The sequence below is a fragment of the Pararge aegeria genome, chromosome 21 (genome assembly GCF_905163445.1).
Source record: "Pararge aegeria chromosome 21, ilParAegt1.1, whole genome shotgun sequence".
Taxonomy (NCBI): domain Eukaryota; kingdom Metazoa; phylum Arthropoda; class Insecta; order Lepidoptera; family Nymphalidae; genus Pararge; species Pararge aegeria.
Window position 1 is genome coordinate 611,794 of NC_053200.1, and position 22,955 is coordinate 634,748.

Genomic DNA, 22,955 nt, shown 5'->3' on the forward strand with positions numbered 1-22,955 from the left:
TAACTTGTGTTTGGCCTGGGATTCTAGTTTTTTTTAAATTTATTTATGAACCAACCAAAAATATATTTTTCTAGGGAAATAATAGTTACAAACTAAAATTAATATTTACAATAAATATAAGCCATCTAACTGTAGTAGTATTTAATCTAGATTAGTTAGTAGCACTGACCTCTTTTAAAGTCCTACGTTAGTACGTAGTATAATATAATAGAGGTCAGTGGTTAAATTAGCTCACTGCACGAAACATATTGATAGAATAGGTATTTAAGTATATAGTATAATTTGATTAGTGGTCTGTGGCCAGAAGTGAAAGAAAAATAAAGATTTGATTTGAAGCAAAAAAATACTAAAATGAAAGTGAATTTGTTATAAGATTGCGATCTGTAAATTGTTTCAAGTATTACAGGAAATTAAGTAATATTCAATTTTATTCGCGTTTTGAAGTGAATTGAGATTTCTTTAAATAAGGAATGAAACTTACAGATCTGTAAATTCAATAGTATAAATTACAAAAATGTCTTTTCTGAGAGGATCAGAAAACTATGTGTGGTGTACTACCAGTGTCTTGGGTAAAGGTGCTACAGGGGCAGTTTTCCAAGGGGTAAACAAGAACAATGGGGAGCCAGTAGCTGTGAAAACGTTCAACCAACTGAGTCATATGCGACCGCACGACGTGCAGATGCGTGAATTCGAGGTATTAAAGAAGGTGAAGCATGAGAACATCGTCAAGTTGCTAGCGATCGAAGAGGAACAGGAAGGTAGAGGGAAAGTGATCGTCATGGAGCTCTGCACAGGCGGCAGTCTATTCAACATACTCGATGATCCCGAGAACACGTACGGGCTTCAGGAACACGAGTTTTTCCTCGTCGTGGAACATCTCACTGCTGGCATGAAGCATTTGCGCGATAACAATCTGGTGCACAGAGATCTGAAGCCTGGTAACATTATGAAGTTTATAAATGAAGATGGGACTACAACATATAAGTTGACTGACTTTGGAGCTGCTAGAGAGTTACAGGTAGATAGCAATTACACCTTACAGTATGAGCCTTTATAAGTATGTAAAAACAAAATTGTTTCCAACTTAACACAGTTGCTTAACTTAGTGAAGTGGCATATCAGCGAGCAGGTTGACTGTGATTGAATTGGCAAAGAATTCTGCCTGTACAGAACAGACACATGGATTTGACTTCTGTGAGTTTAACTTTAGCTAGTATATTAATTTAAAAAAGGTTTTATAAAATGAGCTAATACTTATCAATCCGTTTATTTGTAGCTGCAGGTGTATGGGTTTTATAAAATGCTCTACCCCTTTAAGTTACTGAGTAAAAACTTGTAAAAACACTTGTTAGCACTTTTCACAGGCCCAGACTAAGTGTTTACACATATTTTTATTTATTATTGTGAGGTGATAATGGTCTCACATTATTCATTTTTATCCATGAAATCAGAACAATCAATACCCAGGCTAAATAACTAGGTTGTTTTGTTTGTTTTAAGTCTTTATTGCACACACACATTTTATATAAATTAAACACAAAATACAAAAGAAACTTAAAATAATTAAAATAAAATAGAGAGTGCAAAGGCGGCCTTATCACTAAAGCGATCTCTTCCAGACAACCTTTGACTTTGTTCTTTATATTTTGATAGTATTTTTCTATGTATGAACTTGCTTCTTATTTGTTGTAGGAAGAAGAGCAGTTTGTATCGCTTTATGGAACTGAGGAGTACCTCCATCCAGATATGTATGAGAGAGCAGTATTAAGAAAGCCTGTGGGGAAGAGCTTCGGTGCCACAGTAGACTTGTGGTCTATTGGAGTCACACTGTACCATGTGGCGACAGGGCAGCTACCTTTTAGGCCCTACGGTGGCAGAAGGAATAAGGAAACTATGTTCTATATCACTACTAAGAAGGCTTCTGGAGTTATTTCAGTTAGTGAATATGTTATTATTTGTTATCTTTATAAACTTTTTAACTTACAATTTTTAACTTTATGAATTTGTTTTCTCTATCAGGGAACACAGACGACTGAAAATGGCCCCATAGAATGGGCGAGAGAACTTCCCTCACACTGCCAGCTGAGCATAGGCCTCCGCAAGATAGTCACACCCTTACTAGCAGGTCTGCTTGAAGTAGATCCACACAGGATATGGACTTTTGAGAGGTTCTTTTCTGAGGTACAGACTGTGACCTCCACAACACAAGTTCATATCTTTCACGTCAATAAGGCTGCTAGTATAAAGGTAATCTTTTATTTTGGAAACAAAGTTTTACGCGAAATTGGAGTTAACTTTAGCAATTTCAATCAGGTCAGAGTTGAATAATAATCTAATAGTCGTCACATTAGATCTCAACATACTAAACACAACAAAAGATTAGTATAGAGTGTTATTGCATCTCTACAGTATAGAGAGTCCTTAAACTAAAGCTAAATGTACTACTGCTTGACATATCAGTGTTATAAAAGATAGATATATAGCCTCCATGTGCCACACTAATTCAATGCAAATTGGTAATTAATATAAATAATTAATCTGCCGAAAAATCATATAAATACATACACAGAAAATAAATCTTATTAATGAAAAGTTTAAAACCATGAAAAGAAACAACTTCTTTAGTAAAACCAACGTTTTGCTCAATGTTCATAATTTATGCTTATCAATAACTGTGTCAAGGTTTTCATTGTTTCTCTCCTTAAATTAATTTATATTTTAGTTAATTTACGCATAGCCTTGTATCGCGTCGACCGCTGAGCGAGACGAGGCGCCGTTGCGCGCAATTGTGCTACTTACCGATACTTGTATGATTTACGACTTTAAAAAGTAAAGGTCGTCCTTGCATTTCACCAAAGCCTTACACTCTCGAATTCATGTTGTCAAAAAGAACGGTTTATCGAGTATTTGGTCTCATTCCTAATTATAATTAAAATCTAAGTGTGTAAGTTAATTATTATAAAAAAGGAAAAGTTACGTTTCAGATCTTTGCGTTTATTATATGTGGCATCCTGACCATATTTCTCGACAGGTTTTCCTGAAGCCCGAGGAGAAGTACGAGCACCTGCAGACCTACATTTGCGAGCAGACCAGCGTGGTGGCCGAGTCGCAGATCCTGCTGGTCCGCGACACCTTGCTGCTCAGTGAGATCGATGACAACACGCTAGGTGCGTGTGCTGACTGCTCATATTGACAGAATATTGACGGCTTCATCGTATTCTTGTAGAAATAAGAACTGTTATAGTTAGCTATTTATTGAAAAATTAGGCATTATGGGTGCATCCATACTTGTTCTGCCAGATGTTTATAAAGTTAAGCTGTAGTAATTTATAGTGGATATTTTGCTACATAAAATATCTAAGAACAACACTAGTTCTGTTAAGCCTACCTTGAATCGTGTTATTTTTTTCATAACAGAAAAGGTTAACTTATAATAAATAATTCACAGACAATTCTGACATCGAGGAATCAATAAGAACACGCGGGAAGGCGCAACAGTTTGAGAGGCCCTTTTCGTTTCCGTTTTCGCTAAGCTAGGCATCGCTTAAATCAAATACGTAATGATTAGGCGATGTCTATATAAAACAAACGTTTCACCAAATCTTGGGTGATTCGACGCCTATCAGACAGTAGTGAACACGGGCACTATTATCCCGCGCCGCAGGCAAGAACTACCCGGAGACGTCGGCGGAGGTGCCGCTCATGCTGTTCAACAAGAACAACAACAACGTGAACTTGGGCCCCGAGCCCGAGATCCCCAAGTTCCCCGTGTTCCCCAACATCGTGTCCGTGGAGAACGACGCGTCGCAGGCCAAGGCGGCGTGCAGCGTGGGCCACGTGCTGCGGCGGCGCGTGGAGGCGCTGTGCGCGGCGTCCGTGCTGTGCGGCGCGTGCGTGGCGCGCTGGGGCTCGCTGCTGGGCGCGCGCCTCGGCGCCACGGCCGCGCGCGCGCTGGCGCTGGCCGCGCACGCCGCGCGCCTGCACGACGCGGCGCGCGCGCTCGACCTGGGTACGCTACACCATGGAGGCATAGACTCATTTGGGCATGTGCATTTTCAATTTATAAAACATTAAATAACGCTCACTCTACTTTGTCTGTGTATGGCGAGTGAGCTATCAACATCGGTTTATTCAAATTCGATCGAGCCTAGTTGTATTAACAAAATCAACGCAACTCGGCAAACTAAATTGACCAAATAATATACAACATAATTAATAAACATGTTACAGAGTATTAGTACTTTAATAGATCCCTGGGGTACTCCAGAGCGCGCTGCATAAGAGGTAGAAGGTTGGAGGTACTACTAAATGTTTATCAATTAAGGAAGAAGCAATTTAATCCATACTTATATACCAATCTTTACTTTTATTCAAACTGCGATGTGTAAAATTGTGTACATTTGACATATAAAATTTATTTTTTTAAGGGCACTTTGTAACCGATACTGAACCCAAAACAGTAATTTTTTTCATTCGTGCCTGTCTGTTTTTGTGACGCGCATTACGCTAAAACGACTGAATGAATTAAAATTTGATACTACGACATAGAACATAGGATACTTTTTTATTCCGAAATTCAGTTCCTTTCCAATTTTTTTGGTTAAGTTTAAGCATACGAACCAACCAACAATTCGATTATTTTTCGAGGACATCTACCTATTTACTGACTCGGGGAATGTTTACCCGCTGCCAGCCTGCACGGCGGCGCGCGCGGGGCGGGCGGGCGCGGGCGCGGGCGCGGGCGCGGGCGCGTGGGCGGCGGGCGCGGCGCTGGTGGCGGCGGAGGCGGAGGCGCTGCGCGGCGCGGCGGCGGCGCTGCGCGCGCGGCACTCGGCGGGCGGGCTGCGCGCGGACTGGGACGCGCCGTGCCCGGCCGAGCTGCGCCTGCACGTGCGCTGCCGCGCGCTGGTGGAGCGCCTGCGCGAGTCGTGGCAGCACCTGGTGCGCGACCGCGCCACGCGCTCGCTCACCTACAACGACGAGCAGTTCCACGTGCTGGAGCGCATCACCGTGGCCGAGACGGGCCGCCGCGCGCGCGCGCTGCTGCAGCGGGCCGCGCCGCTGGCCCGCGCGCGCGCCGACGCCATCGCCGACTGGTGAGTGGCGGCCGCGCGCGGCTCCGCCCGCCGGGGCCGAATGACGTAATAGCGCGGCGACGCCTCCGGCAGGTACAAGGTGGCGCAGACGGTGTACCTGCAGACGCAGATCCTGGACAAGGACGTGTCCGGCGCGGAGCTCAAGGTGCTGGCGCTGGCGGCGCGCCTGCAGGACGCGGAGCAGCGCACGCGCGCGCTGGTGCACGAGGCGCAGGTGCGCGCACGCCCCCCGCGGCGAGAGACGAGAATGAAAGTCAATGTCGGCCTTGTCTTCCGTTTCAGTTGAGCGCACAGCGCGCGGAGCCGGCGGAGAGAGAGAAGGAGAGTCAGCAGAACTGCGGCAACGGCAGGACTCGGAATATGTCCAACGTGTCCGGCAACTCGGGCGTCTCGGCGGTAGGTATCCCCGCTCGGCTAGGATTACGAGTGAAAAACGAGAAATGGTATCGTTTATCATTGTTCGCCGACAGTAATTTAATTCTTATTTTTCGATTATTTCCGCAGAGCGGAGCCGGGCTGCGTGCATTACTGGCCGAGCACGACGACGTAGCGTCGGCCGCCGCGGCCGGCGCCGCGTTAGTCGCGCGACTGTTGCATCTCACTGCGGACGTGACACCATAGCGCGCGACGTGCGCCGAGCGCGACTGTCTTGACTTACTAGATGTTTCTACGAAACCTAGTGATCTTATTAGTGATCGACGCGACTGTCGCGACTCTACCGTGCCTCATTCTTGTGTGAAATTCAGTGACCTTATTACTACCCAACGCGACTGTCGCGAAAAGTTTCCTCTCACTTCTGATAATAGTTTTAGTGTGAACAGTGATTGTAAAATAATAAAAGATATTAGAATTAATTTGAAAAGTAATGAAGTTAATTTAGAGAACCACTCCAATTGGACCTCTGGGTGTAACGTAGAGGAAAGCTTATCGTGTTTGAACACTGAGTGCTGCAACTTTATAGATACAAAAATTAAAGAATTTAGTGGCAATGAAAAACCAAATGATAATGAACTGAGTGATCTTAAATGTTGGTGCAACAAAGACGATTGTCGCATGTATTTAGAAAATAATTATTGTTCCGATTATTACACGCAAAATTCTGATGTTGCATTCGAAAATATAAAATTGAAGTGCAAAGAACATTTACCGATTTTGAAAAATAAGTATATCCTAGATGATGTTAGCAATGTGGTTGTAAATAATGAATATACGTTTGATAAACCGCGTGATGTGAATGTAAAAAATGAATACAACACCAACAAGTGTAACGCCGGTAACTATTATTCGAACAACGCAGCCGAGTGCTCAGACACGGATACCAGCACTACACTGGACACGTCGGACGAGTCCATGACGTCACTGGAGTCGGGCATCAAGACTGTAATATATGAATCTGCCAGCTGTAAAGATGTTAGCTCTCTGCCGGAAGATGAGGACGAAGCGAATAAGAACGTCTGCACGAAACCACATTCCAAGTCAGCATGTGTACTTAGTTAAAAGTGTGCTACCAATAAATAGCATGAGTACATAAATAACCTAGACCGTGTTAGTCGAACACTGGTATGCATTTTTCTTCCAAATTCCATGGTTTTTGTTGCACTTGCACCTCCGCATCTTAATGGAGCGAGATTTTGTTAAAGAATAATCTGTATCATCATCATCATCATCACATTACCGGCCCACTACAGGCCACTGGTCTCCTTTCAGAATGAGAAGGGTTCAGGCCGTAGTCTACGACGCTGGCCAAGTGCGGAAAAGTAGACTTCATACGCTGTTGAGAACAGTATGGAGAACTCTCAAGCATGCAGGTTTCCTTACGATGTTTTCCTTTATGGTTTATAGCAAGTGGTATTTAAATTGCTTAAATAAAAACGTGCATAACGCCGAATAGTCAGTGGAGGAAAGGAGAAGCCTCTGTATATCTACATAGTATTATTATCACTAAGTACTAACACAAAGCTGCATTCAGAGTAGCCTCATAGAGTCGCACGACTAGCTCTGAGGCCGCGGTGAATCGTAAATGTGTTAAATTCCAAACTCACGGGCAGTGTTGCCGCGCGACTTTGTGCGGCCAATCTAATCATCCAAACACGACTGATTACTCATGACTGATTTAACTTCAAAGATCTCATGAAATGGTCCATTTTCTATTTAATTTGTTAAATTCATTCCAAATGGCTACTAAGCCTCTTCTCTACGTTCACACTCATCAGCTACGCCGCGCGCCGGCAATAAATAACAGCGAAATGCTACTCTATTGTTCTCTCACTGAAAACTGGCACCACCTTTGCCACCTGGCAATACTGCTGCGACAGGCACCTGTTCAAATACTCAAGTGACTGATAGGGGACTTGACTGATGAGTGCGAACCAAACCTAGAGCCAGACGCACATTTTGTCAGCACCCTACGCAACTACGGTATATTATATTAAATTGTACCTTGTAATTGTAGTTGCATACAGTGCGGGGAAAATTTCATCATAAACACATTTTTATGCAATTTTTGCATGGTTTTTGTATTATTTTAAAAAGCAAACTTTAAACTCTGTTACATTCTGTGGTGCTTCTTACATTTGAAAAATATGCAATAGTGTTAAGGATAAAATCGAGTATTTTAATGTTATAAGTTAAAAACTTTTAAGTATATATATGTTATTTTACTGTCAACCAACGTTCCGCACGCAACGAAGTGTCGCTTACGAGTATTGAAAAACTTTAACTGTCGTAAAGATCACAATTGACAGCCGGTTGACACAGTGGGCAGCGACCCTGCTTTCTGCGTCCTAGGCCGTAGGTTCGATTCCCACAAGTGGAAAATGTTTGTGATAAACATGAATGTTTTTCAGTGTTTATATGAATAGTATAAGTATATATGTATATTATCCATAAAAATATTCATTAGTAATCTTAGTCCCATATCACAAACTACGCTTACTTTTGGCTAGATGGCGATGTGTGTTTTGTCGAAGTATATTTATTTATTTTATTTTATTTACTGGCAGCGTAAGTGGTGAAAGCTTTAAACCGTAAGGGCCAAATTTATTGATATTGTGAGATTTCAATACTCGAAAACAACATTGACTGCGAGCGTGGCAAAGCGCATGAGGGAATGTTGTTAATAAAACAATGAAATAATAAGTTCTTGTTTTATTGAAGTCATCTTTTTTAGGCTCCCTCCATTCCATAAGCAAGTATATCCTCGCGGTGCTGTGAATGAATAGTACGGGGTGAGGTCGCAGCGTAATGTCGAGTGATGGTATCGCTAGAATCCGGAGCGAGACGTGACGGCCAACGAGTTACGAGCCAAATTTATGTTATGGTGTTACAGAACACTTTCGAAGGCACCTCTATAGTGACGGGTACATAATATTTTTTTCCACACGATTTCAACTTGATACTTGTTAATCATAGTCCAGAATGATAGAAGAGGTCACTAGGTGTTACACTAACTTCTTTATAATAAGGTTTTTGCTAGCAATACATATTTACTACCACGGTTGTTTTACCGTTTCTGCATAATAAATATTTTGTATCAGTTTTTATGTATAGTATATAATAGTACGTAGGCATCTTGCCTTGAACTATTATTTTAAATCCTTTTGTGGCACACTTGAAATATTTATAAATTATTATACCTTCTATAGACATTTAGGTAGAGGGGGACTCGGGAGTTAAACTAACATTGGAATGTGCAAATAATTTATATAATGTCTTACAATCTATTTACATGGTTTCCTGTATTCAAACTATTTAAAAATAGCCTTAGGTACAGTTCAGCATAATGGTGCATTTCAATTAGCTGCAAAGAGCCGCGCGACTTACGCCTTTTTTCACTAATAACGAAGGCAATGTCTAAGTAGGTAACGTCTAATCATAGAAGATTCCTAGGCATACATTTACCTTTCACCAATCGATGTTCACTTAGCAACTCATATAACCTTACTTGTCTATCATTCTTGCCGCAAAATGTGGTATTTCGTGTATGTATTATTTATCATAATTTTCAGTTTCCGTATGGACTTAAGATTATTAAAAATAACCAAAATTTAAATCTCTCAATTGTCAGTCTTAGAGTCTCCTGAACTTTACTATCCGCCGATTTGGTGTCGTAACTATAACCAGCGCCTTACGTGGTTAGACATCCTACAAGAGTTCGTGAAACGTTTTTCTTTACGCCTCGCCCAAATTATTAGGAATCCGATTTAAGCGTTTCCTAGGTTAGTGAAAACGGGCATTAGTTACATTTCGGAAGGTCATGATTCTCTACGACCTTGAGATCGATACACTTGTCAAAGGTGACGTCACAAAATACATAATGGACAGTGGCGTGCATTTCATACATGCACGAAAGCACTGCATACCCTAAAATTGAAATATAGCCCGGATTTTTGCCATTTTGTGCAATTTTCCTGCTGTATGCATACCCTGGTAAGAAACCCAGTGCACGCCACTGATAATGGACAATCGTGGTATAAATTGGTCCACACTGTTGAAGAGATGATGCGGGCACTTTGCAGCGTACTTGTATACACCTTGGAATGCTTTCTTATTATCTACCTATATTATATTCTTAATAACACAAAATCATTGTAAAAAACTTAATTCAACATTATTACATATATTTCAACAAATTAAATCTAGTATATAATCTTTTATGTACAACACTTTTTTTTACGAATTGTAAACATAAAAAATACTATGAAATCTCACAGTGCTACCGAATGCAAAGGATACCTTTTTTCCGAACGCCCTTGGAATGAGATTGATCTCCTCCCTCGTTAGCGACCATTGATTATTGGGGGATGACGTCATATTCATCTTAATTTGATTTGTTAAACGCCCTCTTGTCTATCATGAATGTTCGGGCGCACTATGAAAGTTCATAGTAGTGTTGGTAGCAAGTGTACGTTAGCTGCTATAGTTTTAAAGTGGAGGTAGCGTTCGGATCTTACCGGCCAGCGAATGCAGCGGACGCTACTTCTAGTATTATAGCAGTAGGTGTATACGCCGTCTCAGCAATTCTGAGTCTCCACTTAGAAGCTGGGTTTGGATTTGTTTCGTCTAGAGAGTCAGCAGCTCTGCGCTTCGAAGAGCACTTTAAGCCGTGGCCCCGGTTATCATCTCTAAAATGATAATAACCGTTAAAGGCCAGCAACATGGTGGGGGGTGTCGGGCGGGGCGCTAGACGTGCGCGCGCTCGAACAGCTTGGCGCGGCTGAGGCGGCGCTCCAGCGTCTTGTAGTCGCGGTGCGCGGCCTGCACGCGCTGGAACTCGCGCAGCAGCGCGTCGAAGTCCACGTCCGCGCGCGCCTCCTGCCTGCGGGCGGGACACTACAGCGCCGCTCCGGGCAAGCGACACGCGGGAAATATTCGAAACTTTCCTTCAGTAGGCCCGTTTGAAACGTCAAGTCAGTCTGTTTGTAGCAGATTCCAAGAAACTCTTGAACATAATTTTACAGATTACAATCTTTCCTATATTGTGAGAGATGAGAGCGGAGCCCGCTTCAAAGCAGCCTTTTTCGTTAAGAAATCATGAATCGTATAGTAACCACGATTTATTAAATGTGTTAACACTTTAAACTTACGCATTGGCAGGTTCAAAATCAAATTGGGAATCAGATTATAAAAGCATATACTTAAACTCACAAATGACTTCTGCATCTTTCGCAAACTATATGCAGATGTCACTAACTTATGTCTATTTCGAGTCAGGCGGTTGTCCATAGCGAGTAAAGCGGTATCCACTTGTTGTTCAAAAAGAGTAATTTGTCTTACAAATACTATATTGTTATAAATATATTCTGAGGCTACCGTAATTATATCTATTTCTTTAAATTTTTCATGGAGGGATTGACATGAATTAAGTTTATTTATTAACCGTACAGCTCTTTTCTGCAATATGAATATAGTTTAATTATCAGCAGCTATGCCCCATAGTAAATTTTTAGGCAGTAAACCAGTGCGACACATGCAACATAGCACGGATTATATTGTCTCATATCTCTTAATAAGCAAACAGTACAATGTCACAATTTTCAATAACTTGGTTTATATACACCAAAAATAGAAAGGGTCCCAAAAATGAACCCCGTGGGAAAGTCATTGACGTAGATGACCCCTGCGATTTAATGTCTTTTATGCATTCCCATTGAATTCTGACACTGAGATAGGAGGCAACCAAACTAAGTGCAACGTTTTTGAGACCGTAGTGGGCTTTATGATCAAAACAATCTAATGTTTTGCATAGATCATAAAAACGCCAACAGCATTCTGCGAACGTTCCCAGACATCGTAAACATATTTTTTAAAGTTAAGCGCATGCATCCGTATTACTGCTCCGGAAATTATTTACATTGAAGTGATTTAAAAGTTGATTTGTTTAGAGACCTCACTAAGAGCTGGTAAGATTGAAATAGTCATAAAATCTTCTCCTATTCCCTGTTGGCGTGCTTTGGCAGCTGGCCACGTTAATCGTATCTCTAGTCAGGTGATATAACGTTGTCCGGCGGCACGTACCTGTCCGGCGGCACGTACCTGTCCGGCGGCACGTACCTGTCCGGCGGCACGTACCTGTCCGGCGGCACGTACCTGTCCGGCGGCGCGTCGCTGCGGGGCGGCGCGCAGTGCAGGCGGCGGCGCAGCGCGTGGAAGGCGTCGCTCTGCGGCAGCAGCATGAGCAGGCCGAACAGCGCCGCGCGCAGCTCCGCGCTGCCCGGCGCCAGCAGCTCCAGCCGCAGGTCTGCGGCATAAGCGCTACAGCCCGCGCACGTACACGCACGCACGCGCACGTACACGCACGTACACGCACGCACGCGCACGTACATGCACGCACGCGCACGTACATGCACGCACGCGCACGTACACGCACGTACGCGCACACACACGCAGGCGCGCAACCGTACAGGCGATATTGGACACAAGCAGCCGCTACTTTGTGCTATTGCTTGATATACAATGAACATTAGCTCTGCACCAAAAGCAGATCTAATTGGTGTGTAGTAAATACCAAATAAACTATAAATGAAGCCGTAAAGATTCTCGTGCTCTTCGCCAAATAAACTAGTTTTCATAGAATTGTATTGGGTAATTTCGATAAAGAAATTCGTAGTACCGTACCAGAATTTAGAAATTGGTGGCAATTCACCCGTGTGCTTCGGAGACGACGCTAAGCTATCGTTCCTGCGCCTGATCTATTATAGGTCGTGTGCGTCGTATGTGAGCCGCAGGACGGGGAAGGTAGACAAACGTTAGAGCTAATACAGTCTGCCGTCGACCACCGCGACGATTACACGACTGAATTGTTCGGGCCAGTTCGTTCCAAGCGCACATGAATTATAATATTCTAAGATGGGTCCGCCAATTGTACGACAATTGAAAAATTTTATTTACACACAGATTTCATCTCAGACAAAAGGGTGACAAGGAAAGTAACGGTAGTAACGATCAAGGAACCATATAAAAATTATTACTATCCCATTCATTGTTTCATTCTGAAGACTACATTTTTAATAAATTACGGCAAAACCGCAAGCATAATCCAGTTAAAAATAAGTACTTACATGCAAATACTGGAGATTCAATTAGTTGTACTAATTTATCTATTTCTGTCAGAAAATCAACTGTAATTTCCAGATCGCCACTGAGGTTTACTGTTGAGGAAACTCAATAAAATAACATACAAGAACAAGTGTTTCGCAGTGCAAAATCATAGGTAACATTTATCTGTTGTTAGCACGAGGGGAGTCGCTGGGAGCCGCTGGAAACCGGCCCAGGACCGTGAATTGTGGAATTTCCTACAAAAGATTTATGTCTAGCAGTGGACGTCAATTGGTTGAATTGGAAATATATTATCGGCATGACAAAAATATAATAAACGCGGACAAAGCTACTTCACAATATAACGTTCGCCGTTCGCTCAAACGCAAAGGATACAAGGTGGCGATGAGCGCGGCGCAGTGGCGGTAGTTGTGCGTGAGCAGGCACAGCGCCAGCAGCGCCACGGGGCTGTGGCACCAGCACGCGTACAGCGTGCGGAACAGCGACACGGCGGCCTGCGGGGGCCACACTACAGCTCGGCGCGGCTTAGGCCTTGGCTTTATCGACTCTCCGAGCCGCGCGGGAGATAGTATCCAAATAATACACGTGCGAGAATAAACGGGGGTCAACTTCGCCTATCCCCAGTCAGGAGATATCATTTTCGCCTCCAGCCTATGCAAACGATGCAGGTAGGTTCGTGTGTAATGCCCGCAATGAGTTCTGCGGAACGGTATCCTGACCCTCACGTCTGTAAAAGTATACAACGCAATTCTATCGTTCGTTGGGTGCGTCCCTCCTAATATCGAGGGGCTCACCGTCATCATTTAAAGCCTCATTATTTAAAAATGACAGGTACTCGGACATGCTTTCACTTCCTAAAATGAAGAATTTTAATTCTGCACAAAACGATGTTAGTTCGGGTCCCGTTGCGTTTGGAACCCTCTCGGCTATTTATTGTTTCCTTTGTAATCAAGGGAAAGAAGCATTGTCTATCCGGCCACACCGAGAGTCAACAACAAGGCCGCAGCACTCACGGGGTCCCGGAAGGCGCGCAGGCGCAGGCGCAGGTGGTGCAGCTCGGCGGCCGTGAGCAGCAGCGTGGCCAGCACGTCCACCAGCCGCGCCGCGAAGCGCAGCTCGCGCTCGCCGCGCACGGCCTGCGCCACGCCGCGGTACACCGCCTCCGCGCCCACCAGCACGCACAGCTGCCTGCGCAGTCGCCCGCGTGTACACACGCACGCGCGCATATTCATTCGTACTAATCTAAACTCATTCAAATTTATGAATGATTTGAAGAATGCCGACTACAAAGGTTTTTATGCCACCGCCTTATATTAATGATTCACTCCTTTTATTCTCAATTTTATTCAACCCATTACCGATCCACTACAGTGCTCGTTTCCTCTCAAAGCGAGAAGGGTTATACGTTTAATTCGATTCTGTTAGAGTTGTTAGTTTACATTCGTCGGAAGGGTATGTCGTATATAGGCCCGGGCTGAGCTTGAATGACACGATTTGGGACTGGATGTCATTCAAACCCTTCAGCTCATGAGAGTAATCAAATTAATAACACAAAAAATTAACTGTATTTAAAAATTGATTTTTTAATCTTTTTCTGTTAAATTCTTTGGTACGATGTAAGCCTGCCTGTTGACAAGCTGATAAAAAAATGCATAACGAGACCATATTTATAATTAAATACGAACCTTATTATAAAAGCTCCCCGGTCCTCCAGAAGATTTTCATCAGCAGCGAGCAATCTCAAAAGTGCTTTCAAGAATTTGTGGTAGTACGGACTCGATTCTAGATCCACTGCAAATAATAACATTAAAGTACAAAAAAAAAAAATTTACATATTATATATTTTTTTTTGTGGTAAGAACATTGGATTTGAAATCTGTCATGTTATATATCATTTTACTTTAATAAACTTGATATCCATATCGAAGTAGTAGCGGTACTCACCGCTGCTGTCCGCTGCGGCGCCGGTGGCGGTGGTGGCGGTGGTGGCGGCGGTGGCGGAGGCCGGGGCCGAGGGGCAGGAGCATATCTCGGCGAGCACGGCCAGCGCGCGCCGCACCACGTCGTCGGCCGCGTCCTTGAGGCTGCCCACCACACTCACGAACACAAGCTCCGTTTGCAGGTACATCTGCGGCGGGCACCAATTATTTCTTATCATAATCGTCTTTTAGTTGTAAGCACTCAATCCCTATTGGAAACGTAAACATAAAACCCCTAACTCGCATGTGAGCAATTTTCTTCTTTTTATTTAAGTTCTATTTGTGAAAACTTTTAATTGGCTAAGTAAAGTAGTAGAGTATACTACTTTACTTTTATCCACTGCATAATCATTGCTTCGCAAAACAATATGGCTTTTACACCGTGGTGACATGGTAGACGTTCCGCATGCTGGCCAAGTGCGGTTTGGACTTCAAAAGCCTTTGAGAAAGTTATACAGGATTCTCAGCCGGCGCAATTACAGGTACACCTACGCTTCAGACTGATGGATTCAGAGCGGCACTGTTGTTGTGCAGAACATGTTCCTCGCATTAATTGCAAAGTGTAACTCTGTATACTGTATAACGTAGATATTAAGTTTATTGTATATTGGACCTTTGAAGTCTTAAATAAATGCAATACAATACAATTTGCGATAGTCTCCCGCTTAACATAAAGTGTCTGTTTTCTGAAAATAACGTCTGAATAGAACTTCAAATTCTGAATAATGAAACGAATATAAAGACGCACTAAGGAATCTGTTTACTTTTTAAATGTGCACTATTTACAATGTTCGTGGATGTAGTCAGCGACGCGACTCTGCCCGACTTTTGACTGCATCACGTTAAGTTGGTTCATTTACAATTCGAATCGAAGGCCCATAAATCAACGGGTACACCTAAATGGCTACATACCTCGGAAGGCAACTTGTTGTACAAGTGCAGGATCCAGTCCAAGGCGGCCACCTTGGTGTGCACGGAGCTGTGGTGCAGCATCTGAGTGAGCACCCCCACTACCGCTTCCAAATTTAATCGAGGAGGCCCTTCGTCCTCCGCCCCTTCAGTGACGGGGCCTTCCGCTGGGGTCTCTTTCGTCGGGGCACCTTCAACCGGAGGGACGTTCGTAGGAGGGCCCTCGGAAGACGCGCGAGATTCCGACATCTCGGACACTAGTTTCGTTAACTGAAGGTTAACAGTCGCAGCGGTCTCTCGGATCTCTGATTTGTACGTAGCAAGTGCTTATTCATTATTTAAAAGACCGTTAACGTTAAACTAAAATTTAGTTAAGCAAAATATGTTGCCCCTGTTACAAATAATACAAATACATCAAATATTGCGGTTGCGATATAACTGCCTTTTGTATTATTAAAACAAAAGCATTACCCGAGCACTGACGTTTTCAAAATTCCTGTCTACACATCTGTCTGTCTGTTTTTTTTATTTATTATCAGAACAAGTTAAACGATTATAGAACATTGCTTACCAGCAGGCAGTACTTTGTTTACCTCAAAAATGTAGGTGATATTTAAGTTGAGAGATCTTGTCTAGGCTAAAATGGGAAATTTTGGCGAACGCAATCATGGTGAATTCACAAATAACAGTTAAATAAGGTCGAGACACGACGCCACTCTGTGTCAGGGCAAGCGAGTCGTGCAAAGGATACTCTTGCGCGGCTCGTCCGTGTAGGCCAGGCACGGCAGCGCCGCCAGCAGCACGCCCGAGGCGAAGGGCAGCACGCGCGCGCCGCTCAGCTCCGCGAACTCCTTCAGCCACGACACCGCCGTCAGCTGGCGGCCGCGGACAGCGATCATTCTAACACTAGCCTCGGTACAAGAGTTGCTCGCGCCCATTCGGGAAGCCATTTTCGCATATCGAACCGTATCATCAAAGTTAAGTTAACCTAATGTCACTTATACCTCAGATTTTTTATTTACAAACATTTTGCCAAAAGCCCGAGCTATAGAATTGTATTTGAGCTTTAATTTGATGTAGATAAGATCCATATTACACCGTCGTTCAATTGCGTATGTCCATTCTCCAAAACGAAACCTCGATTACTAGCCAGGAAGTCTTGTAAAAAGGCTTCGGCTTCAGGCCTGGACCCCATTGATGACTTCATAATTGACCAATATCACTGGAAACCTTTCAAAGTGAATGAAGAGTAATTAATTTAAAGTCAGACTGAGGCGTGACATCATACCTATATGATCAGGTGTGACACCGAACGCCGGAGAGTTATATACAATCCCTCGCAATACTTATGTTTTCGTCTTCAGACCCTTACCGTAGGTTAAAACTACTTACCTGCAATAGTTCTTCCGTGGACTGCGCATGAGTAATGAGGATATTGATCATGGCTTCGAAGTTCACTTCCGCCGGCTCCTTTTTGATGCTGCGTAGGAACTCATTCAGCTGCACGTCGCACCTAATAAAAATATGGAGGATATTTTGGCGCAATTTCGCTAGTTGTCAAGTGTTTCCCTATGTGATTTTAAGTGATGAAGTGCAAACTAAACCAAGAGGAATTTTTTATATCGAATTCGTTCAAAAAGGAAGACGGTATAAATTTGGAGGTTTTTTGTATGTTGCAGGCATAACTTGGTCATTTATAGACGTATTATATTTTTATTCGAAAGGAATAAAATTTCATATAGACCTGATGAAGAGTTTCCGAGACAGAAAACTTAAAAAAATTACAGCTAATCAACCACGATTTCTGCTATGGCATACATGTGCAATGTTTACGCACTCACGCTACATAACATCCCAACTGCTCCCTCGAAAAGGTAACGTAAACCACATTTTCTATTCAAGTTAGTAGCTGTTTAATATTTAAATAAATAAATATACTATGAAGAGACTAATGAAGAGTCTCGGTGGCCCCTCGCGCTCACATGCGGCGGATCTCGGGGTTGGGGTCGTCCAGCACGGTGAACAGGCCGTCCAGCAGGTCGGGCAGCTGGCGGCGCAGGCCCAGCGCGGGCGCGGCGTCCAGCGCCGACAGCCAGCCCACGGCGAACTGGCGCGCCGCCGCGCTGCGCGTGTACATGCGCTCGCGCACCAGCGGCACCACGGCGCCCAGCTCCAGCGCCGCGCTCTCCGTCACGATGTCCTGCGCACGGGAACGCGAGTAAGTAAGGTTAAAATATTTAGCATAACGTATTAGAACTTAAAACAATAATAATAGAGTGGTGTTTTGCCTGATAAGTTTTAATAATAAACTGTATTTAGCGTTTTTTTGGTCGATCATAAATCCTGCGTAAATTTTTCCGCGGATTTTAATCTACCTCTATTTTAAATTACAGTCGACTCGATTCAGTAGTTTCTGCGTGATACAGTAACAAGCAACCATACAATCAAGCAACCATACAATCTTTGGCATTTATGATATTAGGAGGATTATTGTAGCCCAGAGCAATAGTTACCTTAACAAGTCTATCCAACACTTCGGCGCCATTGCGAACCTGCAGCTCGGGGTCGGCCGCCAGCCGGGCCAGCGCGTCGAACACCAGCGGGAAGTACGTGACGGTGGCGCTGCGGGCCACCTTCAGCACGTTGAACAGCGCTTCAGTGGCGCCGTAGCGGACGCGCGCTTCGCTCTCGCCGAGACAGGCCACTATGGGGTGGATCAACTCCCCGACGTAAACATCACATCCCTGCGAAGCGAGGGGCAATTGGTATAGCAAGCGCTTGTCTGCAGATGGGCAAGAGCAAGACAAAGTAGGAAATCTAAAACTGACTAACCTCCCCTCTACCAGTGAGTCCATTTTTGCAGAAACTATGCAATGGTGTTTCTTTTATTCTAAATTAATGCCAAATCCTGATTAATGCCAACCTGACCTTTCACTCAATTGTCACTATTTCTGTGATATGTTTATAGGGGCCGCCACACGCTCCCCTTAACTAAGCACATTTGTTACATGCTCAAGAAAATTTTTGACGGTCATTTAAAAAGTTTGTTAAGTAGTGATACACAACCAGTATGTCGCCCTCACCAGCCTCCCTAGCAGATGCGCCAAGGGTGAAGTACCAAGCATTTGATTATCGCTACAGTAACGGTAACCAAGAGACCAATTAAGTTTTTTGACTGGACCATTATGAGACTGTTGGTGCACTTGCTTGAAATAATAAGCACTACCTTTCCCAAACCAACAGCAACTGAAGAGAGGCCCATAAGAGCACCATTCTTGACATTGGGGTTTGTGGATGACATCAGCTCCTGGCCCAGGACTCGTATCAAGCGTTTGATTTGATTTGTGTTGTTAGCATCACTGAAGTCTTTTACCATTCTGTACGTGGAAAATAGGCTATTATCAATATTTTTCATTTAATAGCTGTATAGTTTTATGATATTACAAGAAGGATTTCAAATATGAATAAATGTAATTCCAAATAATATGGGCTAAGAATTACAATGTGAAATCTATAAAAGTAATAAATATTTATGTCTTTTAAAAAGTGAGAAAGTGGATACAATTTTTATTCTAAAGGGTATTTAGATTACAAGAAAAGTACAGCCTTCACACAATTTTGACAAAGGGTACAAATTTGACTATTCATAAGTTTCTTTGACATACACAACCCCTGACTGACTTACACTTGCTGGTTTTTTGAGACTACCAAGCTTGACCAGTTAATTATTACCAATTCATTCCATTATGTCTTTTACATCCAAATGAGTCTTGTATGGATATAATATGATATTGACGCCCCTTAAGAGAAGAAGTTTGATGATAAATAAAAAGTCTCTTTTTTGTAATAGTTCAAATTATTTCAATAACAACTGATAGATCAAGATACAGATCTAATGAAGATGAGCATTATATAGTTAAACATACAAAACTGTTTAAACTATTCGGAAAAAGCTACGATTAAAAACAACACATACTTTTCAATTTCGACGCCTGCAAACTTTCTTTTATCATATAATTTGTCGCATAGTCCGCGAACACAAGCCCCACTTAACGGGGCATAGTCTCGCTCGGTCATTTTATTAGAGTATCATTTAAATTACAGACAAATATTTGTATTTCGTAAATAATTATTTGGATAAACGAGAACTATAACCTCAACAATCACTGACACTGACAGTGACAAGTGACAACTTGTTGTGTTTTGATTTGTCCCCTTCAGGACAGACAAAGATCATTGACCAAAGAGCCTAAGTGACAACTTGCAGGCTGCACAGACTTATGAACGATACAGGCTAAGCGAGTTTGAATTGCGGCGCGATCACAGTGTGATTTAGGGCGCGAATCTCGGCACGAACCATATTAAGAACACTTTTCAGCATTATGATTGGATAGTTCATAGGTTCTTGATTCTCATTGGTGGAACTTGAAGGCACTCAACATACACACACAGTAACAATGCACGAACGCAACGCAAACTAGACGAGAAACGCCCACGATCCACATAGGCGAGCCAAGACGCAAAGTTAGGTGTGAAGTCGACTTATGAAAAAGACGCGAACGCGACACGAAACGCAAAGAATATGCGAATCAACTCCTAACTCTCGTTTTGCGGCTAATCTGAAGCGGCATTAGTCTAAATACACAGCTCATGGATAGCCACAAGCCGTAGACCGTAGTATCATATTAATCTGTGCCACTAGCACTACCACAGACCAATCCACTACCCAGTAGTAAGAAGTAACATATTATAATATATATTTTAGCCACGGATATCTTATTAGGGTGAAAGTATATAATAGCTTTTATATGCTGGCCAATATTTAGAATTAATTCCGTGAATTATTTTAATAGCCTCGCTACGCGCTTAGTTATTTGAGTAATTAAAAAAATTGTTAACAATTTGACATTGACAATTACAGTATTATATTTGACATATTTTGTGACCAATACGATCACGCGCAGCCGCGGCATACAGTTCCTGTCAATATTGGTCAATATGTTTTGTTAGTCGACGTACATTGATTAAATCTCGTCGGTACATTTTGTTTAGAAAAATTCGTTTGTCGATTATTCGATGCAATTAAGCGCGAAGAGGGGATTTTTGTTCATTGTGAAATTAAGACTAGCCGTGCAGTGTGGAGTCGGAGAACGTCCAAGATGCCTGTGACACTGGTCGACAGGTTGCCATTGCCAAACCTCAAGGTTTACTCGGCGGGAAGTGTGCTGCTATTGTCAGTGGCGGTATATTACGCTGTGAATGTGACTAGTGATCCCAACTGGAAGGGGAATTTTACGGTGCAGCGGCATGAGGAGCAGGATTCCGACGCAGTAGTGACAATGGTAGTGGATCCGCGGGCCAACGGGACCAGGAACCTGACATCTCACGTAGAAGAAGTTGTCACCTTCATGATGCAGGAGCCGCTGTGCATGTGGGTTAGTTCAGTTTAGTTACCTTTATCCAGACCTAAATTTACGCCTCTCAAACCTTGAAGTTACAAAGGGTAACTCATTTAGTAATATTTCTCAAAAGCACTTAACACTATCAATTTTTTTGTTTCATGACCAAGCTACTAACTGGTGCTCATATATTTGTTCCTTTGTTTGTTTTTTAAATTATTTTGACTAAAAATTCTAACTAAAAATCTTTTTAGTAAGCCTGTCACAGGCATCTTTAATATTGTTGTGAGGTCAATGGAATCAAGTATTTAAATTAGAAATATAAAATGAATGTACGTAGATATTTTAAATTTGGTTTGTTTTTACAAATTTGGTTTATTTGGTTTAGAGCCTAAATTTTGAATTGGCAGCTAAGCAATAAAAGTAAATTGGATAGATCTATTATGCAACAACAGGCAAAACATCAAATTTATTCTGTAATTCATTTTGATTGAATATTTGGATTTTGAAAAATCAGCCCTAAATAATTTTGTGAATAATTTACTCTTACCAAGAATGAGCAAATAAAACATCTATTTGTGTTTTTGTTCCTTAAAAATATTTTAAGTTACTATGAAGGCACACTAAGGTTTTAACAATCATATTTATTGAGCAGTTATACATCACCATTAAAAAATTCCTTGACACCACCAAGACAAGTACAATTTGATACAAATTGTAAACTTTTTTTTCCCTGTGATATATAAAAAGCTACTATAAAATTTAGAAAAATAATCTTTTTATAACTGTTATTCTATTGCATTTTAATTTATGCAAATCAAAAATGAGAAGGATTATTATAAAATTATATTATATTTCACACTTAAAAGTAAATTGTCTGTTTGATTTTTTTTCATTCCCTGCAGTAGTACTGAAAGAGCCTCAAACAAAAACTTATATTTAAATTTTATTTATATTTCAGTCAGACATTTCATATTACTAATTTGCGTTTACATATGAAGTTGTCATAGCTAATAAATTAAGCTATGAGGATAAAAATTTAGCTATGAGGATTCAACAATCACCAACCGAATATAAGATGATAAACTCTGCAATTTCACTCGGGTTATTATTGCTACCTAAATCTGGATAGAGCATATGAAGAAGCAGGCAAAGATGTATAGTATGTTGAAAATCACTATATATATATTTTTCTATGTACTGTCCCATGACCAAAACATGCTTGTGTGTGTAAATGTGGAGTTACTTATTTATTTAATTGGTCAAGAAACTTAACTGCTTATACAGAAGGTAGTAGAACAAGTAAAGAAGTATAGGATGGCCGGAATTTTATGTGTAGAGGTGGCATTGGTACAAAAGAGGTAAATTTGACATTGTTCCTACTCAGTTTGTTAAATGATGAACCAGATCTAGGCAAATGAGAATTATTTCTAAATGTTGTGTAAATAAAAGGTTCTTGAAAGATTCAATGGGATTGAGGATTGTTGTTAGAGGGGAGTTTAAAGAATAGCTTTTCAGGTAGTAATGTACTATCTACTATATTGGTTGCAATGTTGCATATATACTTAATAATGATACACATATGTATACTTATTCTACTATTAGAAAGATTTATAAAAGAGTTGCGTCATCGGCAGACGGTGGTCAGTAAGTGAAGACGCTGCCGTGACCTGACGAAGGTCACGTAGACCCCGCGAGTCCATCTGCGCGTTTCCTTCCGTGCCTGTGTGGTTTCTCAACAAGAATACAATATATGTATTGGTTGTTAATAGCGACCTTGCCCGCGCAGGATTTGTTTTTCTGTCTCTTACAGACTTGAGGCGGCCGTTTATACTTTTTAGAAAGTCCACTTTCTAGCTAAAAAAGATTAGGTCATTTTCGGTTGTTTTTTCCGCGGTAGAAGACTATATTACATCATATCAACCTATTCCTGGCCTCCTACACGTGCCCTGTCCCTCCAATTCAACTATCTTCGGGGTAAATTAACGAAATAAAAAGGAGGTGATGTTACTCGA

At 42.1% G+C, this 22,955-nt stretch overlaps 3 protein-coding genes across 4 annotated transcripts in view; 2 read left to right on the forward strand and 1 right to left on the reverse strand.

Moving 5' to 3' along the window:
• Positions 1-318: 318 nt before the first annotated feature.
• LOC120633204 (inhibitor of nuclear factor kappa-B kinase subunit epsilon) lies at positions 319-6,828 on the forward strand. The gene is made up of 9 exons (XM_039903351.1): positions 319-1,018; positions 1,693-1,935; positions 2,020-2,247; positions 3,032-3,167; positions 3,665-4,009; positions 4,694-5,096; positions 5,169-5,310; positions 5,379-5,492; positions 5,601-6,828. The coding sequence occupies exons 1-9, from the start codon at positions 515-517 to the stop codon at positions 5,715-5,717; spliced, it is 2,232 nt and encodes a 743-aa protein (XP_039759285.1). The 5' UTR covers positions 319-514; the 3' UTR covers positions 5,718-6,828.
• A 1,400-nt stretch (positions 6,829-8,228) lies between these two features.
• Positions 8,229-19,759, reverse strand: LOC120633205 (protein VAC14 homolog). Of its 2 annotated transcripts, none has more exons than XM_039903353.1 (14): positions 19,518-19,759; positions 18,768-18,918; positions 18,055-18,285; positions 17,524-17,741; positions 16,934-17,054; positions 16,293-16,416; positions 15,545-15,846; positions 14,598-14,781; positions 14,339-14,444; positions 13,667-13,841; positions 13,029-13,147; positions 12,656-12,735; positions 11,685-11,835; positions 8,229-10,413 (listed from the first exon to the last, which is right to left on the reverse strand). In XM_039903353.1, the coding sequence occupies exons 1-14, from the start codon at positions 19,616-19,618 to the stop codon at positions 10,278-10,280; spliced, it is 2,199 nt and encodes a 732-aa protein (XP_039759287.1). In that variant the 5' UTR covers positions 19,619-19,759; the 3' UTR covers positions 8,229-10,277. The 2 variants fall into 2 exon arrangements, with proteins under 2 accessions (XP_039759287.1, XP_039759288.1); XM_039903354.1 differs by lacking the exon at positions 8,229-10,413 and adding an exon at positions 10,950-11,648.
• A 752-nt stretch (positions 19,760-20,511) lies between these two features.
• The window catches only part of LOC120633399 (E3 ubiquitin-protein ligase AMFR-like), a 54,683-nt gene continuing 52,239 nt past the window's right edge, over positions 20,512-22,955 (forward strand). Inside the window, exon 1 of the mRNA XM_039903606.1 lies at positions 20,512-20,976. Coding sequence (XP_039759540.1) covers positions 20,701-20,976 — 276 coding nt within the window. The 5' untranslated portion in view covers positions 20,512-20,700. The remainder of the gene's footprint in view (positions 20,977-22,955) is intronic.

Excerpts from the sequence above, each read along its gene's own strand:
- LOC120633205 (XM_039903353.1), bottom strand. The coding sequence starts at position 19,618 with ATGACCGAGCGAGACTATGCCCCGTTAAGTGGGGCTTGTGTTCGCGGA. Across the intron at positions 18,919-19,517 it reads GCAGGCGTCGAAATTGAAAA|AATGGTAAAAGACTTCAGTG; the intron begins GTATGTGTTGTT and ends TTCCACGTACAG. Across the intron at positions 14,782-15,544 it reads ACAACAAGTTGCCTTCCGAG|ATGTACCTGCAAACGGAGCT; the intron begins GTATGTAGCCAT and ends TGCCCGCCGCAG.
- LOC120633204 (XM_039903351.1), top strand. The coding sequence starts at position 515 with ATGTCTTTTCTGAGAGGATCAGAAAACTATGTGTGGTGTACTACCAGT. Across the intron at positions 1,936-2,019 it reads AGGCTTCTGGAGTTATTTCA|GGAACACAGACGACTGAAAA; the intron begins GTTAGTGAATAT and ends TTTCTCTATCAG. Across the intron at positions 5,311-5,378 it reads CGCTGGTGCACGAGGCGCAG|TTGAGCGCACAGCGCGCGGA; the intron begins GTGCGCGCACGC and ends CTTCCGTTTCAG.